General features: G+C 44.5%; 2 protein-coding genes across 3 annotated transcripts in view; one reads left to right on the forward strand and one right to left on the reverse strand.

Annotated features, from left to right (window-relative positions):
- The window catches only part of CFAP57 (cilia and flagella associated protein 57), a 65,440-nt gene extending 61,157 nt beyond the window's left edge, over positions 1–4,283 (reverse strand). The window contains exon 1 of the mRNA XM_061120060.1: positions 4,127–4,283. Within this exon, the coding sequence (XP_060976043.1) occupies positions 4,127–4,283 (157 nt within the window). The remainder of the gene's footprint in view (positions 1–4,126) is intronic.
- Positions 4,284–4,654: 371 nt separating this feature from the next.
- On the forward strand, positions 4,655–11,455 carry EBNA1BP2 (EBNA1 binding protein 2). 2 transcript variants are annotated; one of them, XM_061122195.1, is made up of 9 exons: positions 4,655–4,903; positions 4,987–5,070; positions 5,274–5,443; positions 6,032–6,155; positions 7,710–7,799; positions 8,775–8,850; positions 9,073–9,166; positions 10,923–11,085; positions 11,165–11,455. In XM_061122195.1, exons 1-9 carry the CDS (start codon positions 4,838–4,840, stop codon positions 11,438–11,440), a joined length of 1,143 nt encoding a protein of 380 aa, XP_060978178.1. In that variant the 5' UTR covers positions 4,655–4,837; the 3' UTR covers positions 11,441–11,455. The 2 variants fall into 2 exon arrangements, with proteins under 2 accessions (XP_060978178.1, XP_060978179.1); XM_061122196.1 differs by having other exon boundaries at positions 11,223–11,409.
- Positions 11,456–13,652: the final 2,197 nt, after the last annotated feature.

Genomic DNA, 13,652 nt, shown 5'->3' on the forward strand with positions numbered 1-13,652 from the left:
CAAGGCAACAGGAGAAAAGTGCAGAAATGTAACTGTTGATCCCTGTATCCTTCAGTACAACTGTGCCTTGGCTATTTTGAAAACAACTAGGATGGGCCCCTCACTGAGGCCGTGATGGGAGGAGAAGTCAGGGAAGGATTCCTAAAAGAGGACAAAGTGGGAACAGGATGGGGGGTGGGGTAGGTCAGGAAGGGCAAAGGTGTGGAAGTGAGAAACGGTGTAGAGGGTGGGGGAGCTACACACAGTGGGCAATGGCTGAGCATCCTGTGTGAGCCAGGGGTGACCGAGATGGGTCTGGAAGGTGCAGCAGGGTCAGATAACAGGGCTTTATGCCCTGAACAGCCAGCACTCCATATTCTTCCTCCACTTTTCGCTCAGTCGTGTCTGACTCTTTGCGACCCTATGGACTGTAGCCTCCCAGGCTTCTCTGTCCATGGGATTTTCCAGCCAAGAATACTGGAGTGGGTTGCCATGAGTTTGGGTAAACTCCAGGAGTTGGTGATGGACAGGGAGGCCTGGTGTGCTGTGGTTCACGGGGTTGCAAACAGTCGGACACGACTGAGTGACTGAACTGAACTGAAATTCATTTATGTATTCCTTTATCCACTGTATTCATTTATTTGTGTATTATTGGGTTTCTGGGATATTTATACTAGGACTAGCTTATTTTTGTAATCGTATCTTTATCATGTGTTTTGATACCTTGCAAAGTAGAGTCTCAAGGAAAGAGGGAGAAGAAAGGAAATGATAAATTCCATTCTGGATATATTGTGTGTGAGATACATACTGTGGAACTTTCAGGTAAAGAGGTCTTAGCAGGCCACTTGATACGATGAAAGCTAGGGGAGATGTTTGGACTGAAATACAGATTTGAGGTAAAAGTCATGGTGGGGAGTTGAAAGTGTGAGTGTAGACAAGACTGCCAGGAGAAGGCAAAGGACAAGAATTTACTCCCCTCCTCTGTGCTTCTTACCAGGGCTGTACCTGGCCTAGAAGGTGTCCTGCTCATTTACATAGTCCCGATGCCCATTTGAATACATACCTGTCCCCACTACAATGCCGAGAGCTCCCGGAGGCCTGGGGCCCTGGCTTTCTGGCTTACTCATTCTTTTAATCACTAGTGTCTGACTCCCAGTGGGTGCTTAACATGTGCTGACTGACTGCAGTTTGTAAATGCTTTCCCATTGTTTTAACCCAGTTGATGACTGACTTCTCCCTGAAATATGTTCACCTCCTATATGGATTTCCTTTTTTTGGCTACTCCTCCAAGGACTCTTTTTCAGGTTCTTCCTCATTTCCTGGCACTAAATGTAGGAAGGCCCCACAGCCCAATCTTTATCCTTCTTTTCTTTCACAAACTCATTTACTCCCTGGGTGATCCAATCCATTCTAAGGATTTTTTAAAAAGATTATTATTTGGCCATGCTGCAAGCTTGTAGGATCTTAAGTTCCCTGACTGGGGGTTGAACCCATGTCCCTGGCATTGGAAGTGCAGAATTAACCACTGGACCACCAGGGAAGTCCTCATTCTAAGGGCTTTGTATTTCACCTCTATGCTAACAACCTTCAAATGTTTATTACCAGCCAGGGCCTTTTCTCTTGAATCCACAACTGACATAAACTGAAATTGAAAAAGTGTTAGTTGCTCAGTCGGGTCCAACTCTTTGCTACCCCATGGACTGTAGCCTGCCAGGCTCCTCTGTCCATGGAACTCTCCAGGCAAGAATTGACATCAAAGTGCTCACTTAAGATCCTATCTAGCAGGCATCTCTGTCTTGCATATCTAGCAGGCATCTCAGTCTTCCCACGTAAAAAACTAACATTCCACACAAAACCTGCTCCTTCTGCAGTCTTTCCTGTCTCAATTAGCAGCAACTCCATCCTTTCAGTTGCTCAGGCCAAAAGCCTTGCTTCTTCCTTTTCTCTCCCAACTACATCAGGTCGATGAGGAAACCTGTCACCTCCACCTTCAAAATAGAGCCAGGCTTTGATCTCTTTTCACCATCCCTGTTACCTGCTACCTGCTCCAAGCCACCATGTCCTCCCACCTGGATTACAGCCATAGTCCTTCAGCGGGGCTCCTGTTTCCTCCCTTGTCCCTCCTTAAATCTATTCTGTGAACAGTAGCCACAAGGAACCTTTTGAAACATGTCAGATCATGTCACTCTGCTCAGAATCCTCCATCCCAGCCTCTCATTTTACTCAGAGTAGGAGCCCTTCCTCTCAAAGCCCATGTGATGTTGCTCTGCCTACTTCTCTGCTTCACCTCGCTCCTCCTCCTCTATTCCCTCTGCTCCAGGCATACTGGGTTCCTCACTATTCCCCCACACTCAGCATCCTCCTAACCCAGCGCTTAAAAGATGAAAGGTAAATGTGGAGCATATCAAAGAGATAATATAGGAGAATATATTAATAAGCTTGAGTAAGGTTGATAAATTTGACTTCATTAAAACCAAGAATTTCTGTCCAACAAGATACCATAAGGAGGAAGAAAACACAAGCCCCAAACTGGGAGAAATTGTTTGTAGTATGTATACATCTGACAAAGGATTAGTATACAGAAAATATAGTGCAATCATAAATCAGTAAGAAAATTACCCCCCAAAACATAGAAAATGGATAAAATATTTAAACAAGACATTTCACAGAAGATTAAACAGGAGTAGCCCCTTAATCATGTGAAAAGATTCTCATCCTCATTAGTAGTAGGTAAATGCACAAAACATTAGGAAGTAGAACAATAGCAAGGGGTGGTGAGGTTGTGGGGTAACAGCAGTTGTGAACTAGTACGGCCACACTACTGTTTTGGTGTGTGCCCTGGAGAATCTCTGCACAAGTAGATGAGAACACATGAATGCAAGAATGTAGTACAGTTTGAAATGGCAAAAAAATGAAACTGAAAGTCACTCAGTCGTGTCCAACTCTTTGCAACCCTGTGGACTGTAGCCTGCCAGGCTCCTCTGTCCATGGGATTCTCCAGGCCAGAATACTGGAGTGGGTAGCCGTTCCCTTCTCCAGGGGATCGTCCCAACCCAGCGGTCAAACCCAAGTGGAACCCAGTGTGATCGAACCCTCATTGCAGGCGGATTCTTTACCATCTGAGCCACCAGAGAAGCAAAAAAAAAAAAAAAAAAAAAATGTTGCTTCTCAAATGTCCATCAACACTAGAATGGAAAAATATATTTGAGACACTAGAGTCATATGAGGGAATACTGCATAGTAACGAAAAGAACTCAGTTAACATGTATAAAATGCATGAATCTCAAAGTATGTTGTTAAACAAGAGAAGCAAGTCACAGAATACATACACTACCATTACATTTATACGAAGTTGGAAAGTAGCACAAACAAAACCCAATATCTTACATAAGGCCACACAGATAAATATGTGGTAAAACTATACAGAGAAATAAGGGAATAATTACAGGATGGAGTGAGAGTGGGCACATGTGAGATGAATGATGTCAGGGAGAAACACAGGAACTGGTACTGTACTATTTGTTCTCCTTTTGGTAGATTTGCAGATTTTCATTTTATTATAGTTCTTTAAATACTACATATATGTAGTATACAGTCTTTTGTATGCATGTCACATTAAAACGGGTTGAGCACAGAAAACAGTGGAAAAGAGTGGCTAAGATGTGGAAATCATATATATCATTTGCAGGACCAATGTGAACAAAACCAAATGTTACAGTACACAAATGGTTATTTCTGACCTGGGGTAAAATCTCCAGTGTCTTCATCATAAATGGATTCAGAAGGTCTGTAATGAAAGTGGTGTACTCTAGAAAACTGTTAGAGAAGTCAAAAAGCAGCCCTGGTGATGACAAAGAGAGTGATAATGAAGATGCATGAAACTCTTCAAAAGAATTTTTTTCCATTAGATCACAGTGAAAATAAGTACCTTTAAATTAACATGATTTTACATGTGACTTTAAGTATGTATGATTCATTAATCTATACATTAAAATAAGGCAAGTAGACATGTATTTCTTCCACATTTATAAAACTATATGTATATTCAAGTTGGACAAAAAAGTTTTCTTTCAATTGTCGTATTGGGATTACGGTGTTATATTTGGTTCACATGGTTGCCTAGATGTCAGATTGGAAACAGTTTTACCTGGAATGAATTTTTGCCATTTCTGATCCACATTGTACTTCACACAGTGATTTCCTGAAGGAAATATAATGATCTGTTCATCGAAGAAGAAGACATTGTTGGACACGTGGGATCGAAGACCAAAAACATGCAGCGACTGAGCTACCACAGTGGACATGGTCCGGGGTAGTTCCGCTAAAGACGCAACGCAGCTGGTGAGCAAGGAGAAACGCGAAACCCCGCCCACCCTGCCGCACCCGCCCCGCGACACGCCCGTGGGTCGGCCCCGAACTGCTCCTCCGCCCCCTCCCCTTAGCAAACTCGTCCGGTGCCCCAGACCCAGCTCCTGCGTCTGCTCGTTCCTTTCGCCCTCGCGGCTTCCTGCTCCTCTGGACGACCCCCAGGGATCTCTCCCACCTGTAAGCTTCTGCTCTCTGGATCACCAGACCACGCGTGTGCCCCTACGAATCCGAAGCAACCCAGCGCTCACCGACGCCGGAGCGGTTCCTATAGCAACGCAAGCCGGAAGTATGTCAGCACCCGGAAGCGGAAGTCTTTTGCTCAGAGAGCTCAGGAGCAGCTGTTTGCTCCGGTGCGGTTCGAGTCCACGTGGGTCCGCGGCAGGAGGGCAGGGGGCTGCAAACCGGCCGCGGCGAGGGGCGCCCTTTTCCAGGCGCGGGCGTCTCGGGCTACTCCGCTTCCTTCGGTGGGTGTGGACTCGCGCGTGGTGAGATGGACACCCCCCCGCTCTCAGGTTCGGACTCCGATTCTGATGACTCTCTTGTCACAGACAGAGAGGTAGGTATCATCCGAGCTCGCGGGGCTGCGCTAGGGAGAGGGCTCCTCACTCTCCCGTTCTCACCGCGGAACGTGCCTTGTAGTTGCAGGATGCGTTTTCCCGGGGGCTTCTAAAGCCAGGCCTCAACGTGGTGCTAGAGGGGCCGAAGAAGGCCGTGAATGACGTGGTGAGTTCGGGGGCCCGGTCGGAGGATGCTAGACTTGGGATGCGCGCGAGGCATTGTTGTGCTCCAGAGACTGCGTTCTAATTCCAGGAAAGACTCATCCTGCGCATTGCCAAGAGGGTCAACTACCTGTCGGGGTCTTGGAGGTTGGCACTTCGTTTGTTGGCCTGTTACCTTTTTGTGAGCTTGGTGTCTGAATTTCCTAGAATGGCCTGAAGCAGTGTTTGGCTGAATTCAAGCGGGATCTGGAATGGGTTGAAAGGCTTGATGTGACCCTGGGTCCGGTACCAGAAATCAGTGGACCTCAGTCAACATCTCAGAACCAGGATCCGAAAGCTGTTGATCCAGAAGATGACTTTAAGCGTGAGATGAGCTTGTATGTATGTTTTCAAGTGTGTGAAAGGTTGTGGGTCCCTGTGCTAGAGAGTGGGGAGAGGGTGGAAGCCGTGAGCTTGTGTTCCTCCGAGGTGTCCTAAGCCTGGGAGTAGGGAGGAAAGCTTCTTTGGACTAAAGAGTAGGAGATGCTCCGTGGTTGAGAGAAAAACCCCGTGGTCCAGCAGTCACAATTTAAAGTCCAGTTTATTTTCAAATATTAAGTTTTAAAGTTTTTTGTGCAGTTGATTATGAGAACAAAAAGTTTCTTATGCGGGATCCTTATATGGACTTTTTTTTTAGTGACTAAATAAGAATGTGTAACTGGCATTTGTAAGTTAGTGAGCACTTCTAAAGTGGTCATTTTATTAAACTACTAATTCATTTTAAGCAATACTCCCCACCCCTTTTAAAAGATTTATCCTAATGAGTTAATGAGGTTTTATTACCATTTTTGTTTGTGTGTGTGTTCTTGCTGGTGGAGGTCAGGTGTTGTGGGCTCTTCAGACCTTGGATACCTTATGAGAGGCAGCGAGAAGGATGTAAGGCCTCTCTGCCTTAGCTTATTTCACACTTTGTCCTACATCCTCAGCTACCGTCAAGCCCAGGCAGCAGTGCTTGCAGTATTGCCCCGCCTCCATCAGCTCAAAGTGCCTACCAAGCGGCCTACGGATTACTTTGCAGAAATGGCCAAGTCTGATCAGCAGATGCAGAAGGTAAGAAATGGAAAAGGTTTTCTGTGGAAGACTGAGGCTTTGTACTCAGGTCTATTCAGCTGGCTTATCTCCCTTAATGTTCAAACAAAGGCATAAGCACATTAATAGGGAGCCAGTTGTCAGAGGATGATTATTATCTCAGTTATCTATGTCAGATTCATGCTAATCAACACCGGTTGGACAAATGTAAGGTTGACTTTTTCCTAATATAAACAGTTAAGGGAGGAACATAATGTAAGAAGTGTGGTCCCTAGGGTAAAGATGATCTTTATGCATCTCCTAGCTGGCATGGTCATAGTATGGTGTGTGGAAGAGACAACAGTTCTTTCCTGCCATTGCCGGGGCAGCATTATAACTTGCAGACAATTACCTTTCTCTGAGCCTCAGTTTTTCTCTGCTGTAAAATGAAGGATTGATGTATGGCTCAGATTTGGCATAATTTACAGTTAGCTAAATTAAGGCTAGTTAAGGCTATGGTTTTTCCAGTAGTCATGTATGGATGTGAGAGTTGGACTGTAAAGAAAGCTGAGCACTGAATTGATGCTTTTGAACTGTGGTGTTGGAGAAGACTCTTGAGAGTCCCTTGGACTGCAGGAAGATCCAACCAGTCCATCCTAAAGGAAATCAGTCCTGAATATTCACTGGAAGGACTGATGCTGAAGCTGAAACTCCAATACTTTGCCCACCGGATGTGAAGAGCTGACTCATTGGGAAAGACCTGATGCTGGGAAAGATTGAAGGCAGGAGGAGAAGGGGACAACAGAGGATTAGATGGTTGGATGGCATCACCAACTCAATGGACATGAGTTTTAGTAAACTCTGGGAGTTGATGATGGACAGGGAGGCCTGGAGTGTTGCAGTCCATGGGTTCGCAAAGAGTCAGACATGAATGAGTGACTGAACTGGACAGTTAGGTAGAATTTGGTCCTTATTCAACTTTGGGAGGCAGAGAATTACCAACGTCTAATCTAAGATATACCTAAATAGTTCCCTTGGGCCTCAAGCTGGATTTTCTTGTCTCAGTGGTACTCAAGGAAGCTAATCTAGAGATGAACCCAGACCCATTTCTGCACATTCAAATTCGTAACTGTTGATTCTTTAACTGAAATGTGTATGTTTAATGCAAATAGCTAGGTACCTGATATCAGTTGTGAGTTTTTATAGCGCAGATGGTCTACTGGAGAAGGAGGCTAAAGCTGTATACTGCTTTCATCACCGTCTGCAGATGGTATGGATGGAGAGAAGTTCGTCTTTTCTCCTGATTCAGTGGCAAGCAAGCTGTTTTGTTTAGCAGAGCAAACAGCACACTGGGAATAAGAAGGTCGCCTTGATGTTGTGGTTCCAAGGCTGAGACTTTTGGTGTCTTGGATAAAGGTGTTAGCCTTTGGGCCTTATTATGCTTGTGTGTGAAACACAGGGCTTGGAGTCGATGATTCACAAGTTTCCTTTGAGCTCCACAGTGTGCAGAACTCCACAGTGTGCCTGCTCCCTGCACCCTAAGCAGCTTCCACGCCATTTTCAACTAACATAAGCTGACAACATTTTGTGTTTTAGATTCGACAGAAACTGCAGGCTAAGCAGGCCGCCATGGAGAAGTCGGAAAAGGCTAAGCAGCTGCGAGCACTTAGGAAATATGGAAAGAAGGTGGGAAGGACAACGGACAGGGCTGGGATGGGGCCGAGGGTGTTTGTCCGTAGATTGCCTGGTCTGAGTTGGTTCTGTGCCTGGTGTGTGTTCCCTTGTGTGTTTACTCCCTCATAGCAGCATGGGTTGCTAGCGTCCACAAACACAATTCCTCCTGGACACCTGTGTGTCACCAGAAGTAGTATGGTCACTACAAGCGAGTCAGGCACTTCTCTGGGATGTACTTTGCACACCTGTACAGTGAAGAGCTGGGTCCAGATCAGTGGTTTCCAAACCTGACCTCCCAGCACAGTCCGATGGAGGATAATTTTGTTTGACCAGGGAACATTTGGCAATGTCTGAGGGCATTTTTGGTTGTCACACCTTGGTGGGGAGTGTGTAGTTGGTGCTTGTGGGTGGAGAGCAGGGAGGCTTCTAAACATCCTGCAATGCAGAGGACAGGCTCTGCTCCCCCCTGACAAAGAATGATCCTGTCCAAACTGTTATAGTGTTGGGATAGAGAAACCCTGCCTTAGAGTTTAAGCATCTCTTTTTATCCTTAAAGGTTTTTTTTTGTTTGTTTTTGGGGGAGATTGTTTTCTCTGTTGATATTTTCATGCCTAGCAACAGTGGTTCAGGTATTTAATCTGCCCAGATATAATTAGAGAATTGGATGTTGACATAAACATGATTTGTGCAGTTTTGTAGCAGTTTGTGTCATGGGTAAGAATGCAGACTTCCTGGGTGTGAATCTCAGCTCCACACTTGCTGTGTGACTTAGGCAAATTATAGCGTCTCTCTGTGCTTCGTTTTGGGGTCGTAAGAATTTCTGCTTCAGTGGGATGTTGGGATGAGAAATTGAGAATATACTTAGAGCCTTAATGTGGTTGTGGCACACAGTCAGTGCTCAGTGGTGGTCACAGCCTGGTCACTGAGAGACTAGCCATTTGGAGTGCTGGTTTGGAGTGGGTGTAACAGTCCTGTGTCCACATCCAGGTGCAAACAGAGGTTCTTCAGAAGCGGCAGAAGGAGAAATCACACATGATGAGTGCCATTAAGAAATATCAGAAAGGTGAGTGTATTCTCTCATAAGGCTGCAGGGGAGCAGGGGTACCTGGTGATTCTATCAAACACATCTGAAGGCTTGATTGATTTGGAACTATTGGACCTAACGTTTGACAATGGTGTGCGAAGCAAGATGTGCCCTTAATACCAATTCCATAAGTAACATCCTTCTTTTGAAGTTGAATCTTTTTAAAACACTGTGGTGTTGATCAAAGTACTTCACTCCCAGGTTTCTCTGATAAATTGGACTTCCTTGAGGGAGATCAGAAGCCTGTTGCATGCAGCACAAAAGAAGGCGCCAAAGGCCAGCAAATGAGGAAGGGGTGAGTGCTGCATTCTGTTTTGGTGATGGTGCGTGCAAGGCCACAGTTCATGGTGTGTCCTCATTGCAAGGAGTGCGGCTGTGCCTACAGCCCAGTCTATGGGCCATGTGATGGGCCCATTCAGCCACATCAGTCTTTGAAGGTTCAAGTGAGGTGATTTCAGTAAATACGCAGTAGAAGTTGATTCCTCATGTGTGAGGGTTGTGTGCAGACCTAGGGTTCTGATCTGGGTTCTGTCTCTCATTAGGAGGGTAGCTTTGAGCAAGTTACTTCACCTTCCTAAATGTTAATTTCCTTATTTGTGAAAATGAAAAAAAAATTGTAAGTACCTCTTAATATTAGAAAGATTAAAAGGGATAATGTTGGATATTATTACTGGTTCTTTTAATTCACCTTTATGCATTCCTGGACACCCATCCTGAGGAGAATGATCATATCTATATAATATAGTCCATGCTGTGATAGAGGCATTGAGGGAGAAGTCTGGAAGCCCATTTTAGAAATATGTGACATGGTCCAGGGGTCAGAGTCTGGGGATGGCTTCCTGGAGAAGGGTTCATCAGAGCTTAGTCTGAAAGACCAGTAGGAATTAACCAGGAGAACAGGAGAGACCTGGGTTTGGGGAAGAAGGAAGAACATGAATGAGCAGAAGTGTAGCGATGAGAACAGCAGGTTGGTGTGTGAGGAACAGCCAGCATTTGGTGTCATGGGGGTTACAGCATGCGGCAAGGAGTGGTGAGGTGTAGCTGGGAGGACCTGGGCTGAGTGCAGGGCAGTGTTGTGAGGAGCCTGGGCTATTTCCAGCAGTCAGTGGGGAGGTGCTCATGGACTTTACTGAAAATGGTGAGCAGGTCATATTCATGTTTTCAATATTACAGTGGTACTTGTGTAAGTGAGGGAGGCAGGGAAATTGATCAGGGGACCATTACAAAAGTCCAGAGAACAAGGATAATGACCTGAAAGTGGTAGTAGGGGTAGAGAAGAGAAAATTGGTTGAAGAAATACTCAAGAGGTCAAATTAGCAGGACTCAGTAATTGAGCTGGGTGCAGAGAATGAAAAAAGGAATTATAATCCACCCTAGGTTCGTAGTGTGGGCAACTGAGTATATGGTAGGACCACTAACCTCAAGTTAGGCTGTAGATACAGGAGGTGAAACCAGTCTAGGAGGGAGGTGACTATGACTTTGGATATGGTGAATTGAGATTCCTGTGGGACGATCAGTTTTAACATGTATTACACTCGAACGTTAACTGCATTTAATATCCTTGAGAGGACTAGGAACAACTGAGGGTGATTTAATAAGATTTAGTTTAAAAATGGGGCTTCCCAGATGGCTCAAAACGTTAAAGAATCTGCCTGAAATGCAGAAGACCTGGGTTTGATTCCTGAATGCAGAAGATCCCTTGGAGAAGGGAATGGCAATCTACTCCAGTATTCTTGCCTGGAGAATTCCATGGACAGAGGAGCCTGGTGGGCTACAGTAGTCCATGGGCTCTGAAGATAAATGATGAGCCACATGATAGATCTTTTCCTGATTCTTGCTTTGTTTTCCTGCTTTGGTGGTTAAGGCTGTAGGTAGATGATCTTGTCTGGGGAGTTTATAGAGTAGAAATACTGGGTCAAGGATGAGATTTTGGGTACAGTAGTATCTATGGGCTTCGTTTACAGATAGGAAACTGAGGGTATGGTTGAATTGTAACATTCGTCAGGATTTGCAGTGTTGAGGGTAACCTATAAGACTGCTTTTTTTTCCAGGCCCAATGCCAAGCGACGCTATAAAAACCAGAAGTTTGGTTATGGTGGGAAGAAGAAAGGCTCCAAGTGGAACACTCGTGAGAGCTATGATGATGTATCCAGCTTCCGGGCCAAGACAGCTCATGGCAGGGGCCTCAAGAGGCCTGGAAAGAAAGGATCAAATGTGAGTATGGAGTGAGGGGGCTGGAGCAGCCTCCACTCACACCCCTCCCATCTCCCTCCCTTTCTTTCCTTGTGTCCAGACCCTGGGGCAGAAGGCCAACTGCTGGGTGAACACACGTGATCTTTCCTTTTCTGCAGAAAAGACCTGGAAAACGGACAAGAGAGAAAATGAAGAGCAGAAGACACTAAACAAGCTGCATCTTTGTATACAAACACCAAGAAAAAGAGATGGAGACGTGGGATTTCACAAGGCAGTTGGATCCCTTCTGTTAGCTTCTTTTTGTAAAAATTCTTTTAATAAACTAAAGAAAAATTTTCAGAGAAATATATATTCTTGGTTAAAAACTCAGGACTAAGAGATTTAGAAGTTACTTTTACATATTAAATAATATTGCCATTTATTGGTAATAAATAAACGAGCCCTGTGGAGATTAGAAGCATGGACTCTGGGGCCAAACTGCCAGGTTTGACACCTGGCTCTGCTGTGTACTTGCTGTTTGACCTGGGCAAGTTGATTTTTCTGTGCTCTGTCATCTCTATATAGACATGAATAGTAGAATCTACCAAAGAGGGTTCCTGTCAGCAGTGAATTAATATGTGCAAAATGCTTAGCACACTCCTGCTGTCTAATGAAGAGTACATACCTTTGTGGGATTATTTTGCTGAGTTGGGTGGCTCTCCATAGTGTCTGCTGAGCCATGGTGGTGTGTATGTATTTGAAGTTATCCAGTGCCGGCTTGGAGCTGTGTGCAGGTTGAAGGTTGTGAGCAGGCCATGTTTCGTGTTGGGATTTTCTCTGTCTTGAGAGGTAGGAGGGGAAGACAGCTTCCCACCCTGCCTCCTGCCCCTGCTGCCTCCATTCCAGTTTAGAAATTTTGAGGCTACAAATATCTGAGAACTCTAGCTGCTTAAGCAGAAAAAACAACTCAGTTTTGCATGGTTTTCTTGTAGCATCATTGGTACCTAAAAGACCTCTCTGGTTTCATATGATGCTGTTTCTAGAACAAAAAGAATGAATTCAGTTTTTGTAAACTAATTTCAATGAACAAAAATCTAAGCACATAGGTCATATTCTCAGAAGACCACAGTGTTTTACCCCCAACATATTTTGACAATTTGTACAGTAGTGAATAGGGTAACGAATAGTAATTCCAGTTAGGAGCCTTAGCGTAAGAAACTTTTTGAATTATGTGTGGAACATAGGGGAGTTTTAAGGTTGACAGAGTTTACACTAGTAGGGACAAAAGTAAATGACTGATCTGAGTACTTCTGAAGGGTTTGAATGATGTACCTTCTTTCCTTTTTTTTCTTTTTATAGCAAATGGAATCACTTAATTTCAGATATACTTCATAGAGCTTATTTATATCACTTTACCATTCCAGCTCTTAAAGTATAATCGGGCTACATTCAGTATTATCTCTCACATTGCTTTAAAATGTATTTCCATGCATTGAAAGATGGGTGGGATATTAGTAGTTGCCATGGCCGAGTCCAGGCTGTTCTTGCTTTGTACCAACATGCGTGGACTTCGGCTGTCAAGGTGCCGTATCAGTAGCAGTTCCTGGACAACACTGTTCACCTTTCAGTTACCGAAGTATTGTTAACCAAGTAACTGTGGAACGTAGAGATTTTGCTGCTGGCTCTTCAGTCCATAAAACCACTGCCTCAAAGATACATAATGGTTAGTGACCCCAAATTGCTTCTTTCAAAGTCTGTGGGTGATTGGTCACTGGACGCGTTACTCAGTTCACGCACAGGTGGCAAAGAGTGCAGTTGTGTTGCCTCCTCATCTTCAGCAATAGACCCACATGGCATTTTACAAAAGTAAGTAACTGAAGGAGGGAATTGACCAAAGAAATGGAAAGTGATAAAGTTGGAAGTAAAATTGAGTAGGATGCAAATGGAGTTGTGGGAGGAATATGCTGCGAGGGAATGGAGACCTGGCTGCGGTTCTGGGACTAAAAAGAGACGCAGTTGGAGAGCCAGTGAAGGTGAGCTTAAACAGAGTGAGGAAAGTGGTGGACAGGGTGATGCTGTCCCAGAGAAAGTCACACTGACAGAAACCTTCACACTAATGGGACTCTTGGAGGTATTTTGTGACATTGAAAGTACAAATGAGACAATGTTAAAAGCGAATCTGATAGGGATAGAGTAGGGTAATTAGTTTAGAAATCCCACTAGAGGATTAAAAATAGGTAATTTTGAGGGAGTTTGGGAGATTTGTAAGTTAATGACCACTCAAGAAAATCCAGTGATCCAGTAACAATCTGTCCTTTATTGTGCCCATCTTTGCATGAAATGCAATAAAGGACAGAAATGGTATGGACCTAACAGAAGCAGAAGATACTAAGAAGAGGTGGGAAAAATACACAGAAGAACTAAACAAAAAAGATCTTCATGACCATGATGGTGTGATCACTGACCTAGAGCCAGACATACTGGAATGCCTTAGTCAAGTGGGCCTTATGAAGCATCACTAAGAACAAAGCTAGTGGAGGTGATGGGATTCCAGTTGAGCTATTTCAAACTCTAAAAGATGATGCTGTGAAAGTGCTGCACTCAATATG

The sequence above is a fragment of the Dama dama genome, chromosome 20, assembly GCF_033118175.1.
Source record: "Dama dama isolate Ldn47 chromosome 20, ASM3311817v1, whole genome shotgun sequence".
NCBI lineage: Eukaryota > Metazoa > Chordata > Mammalia > Artiodactyla > Cervidae > Dama > Dama dama.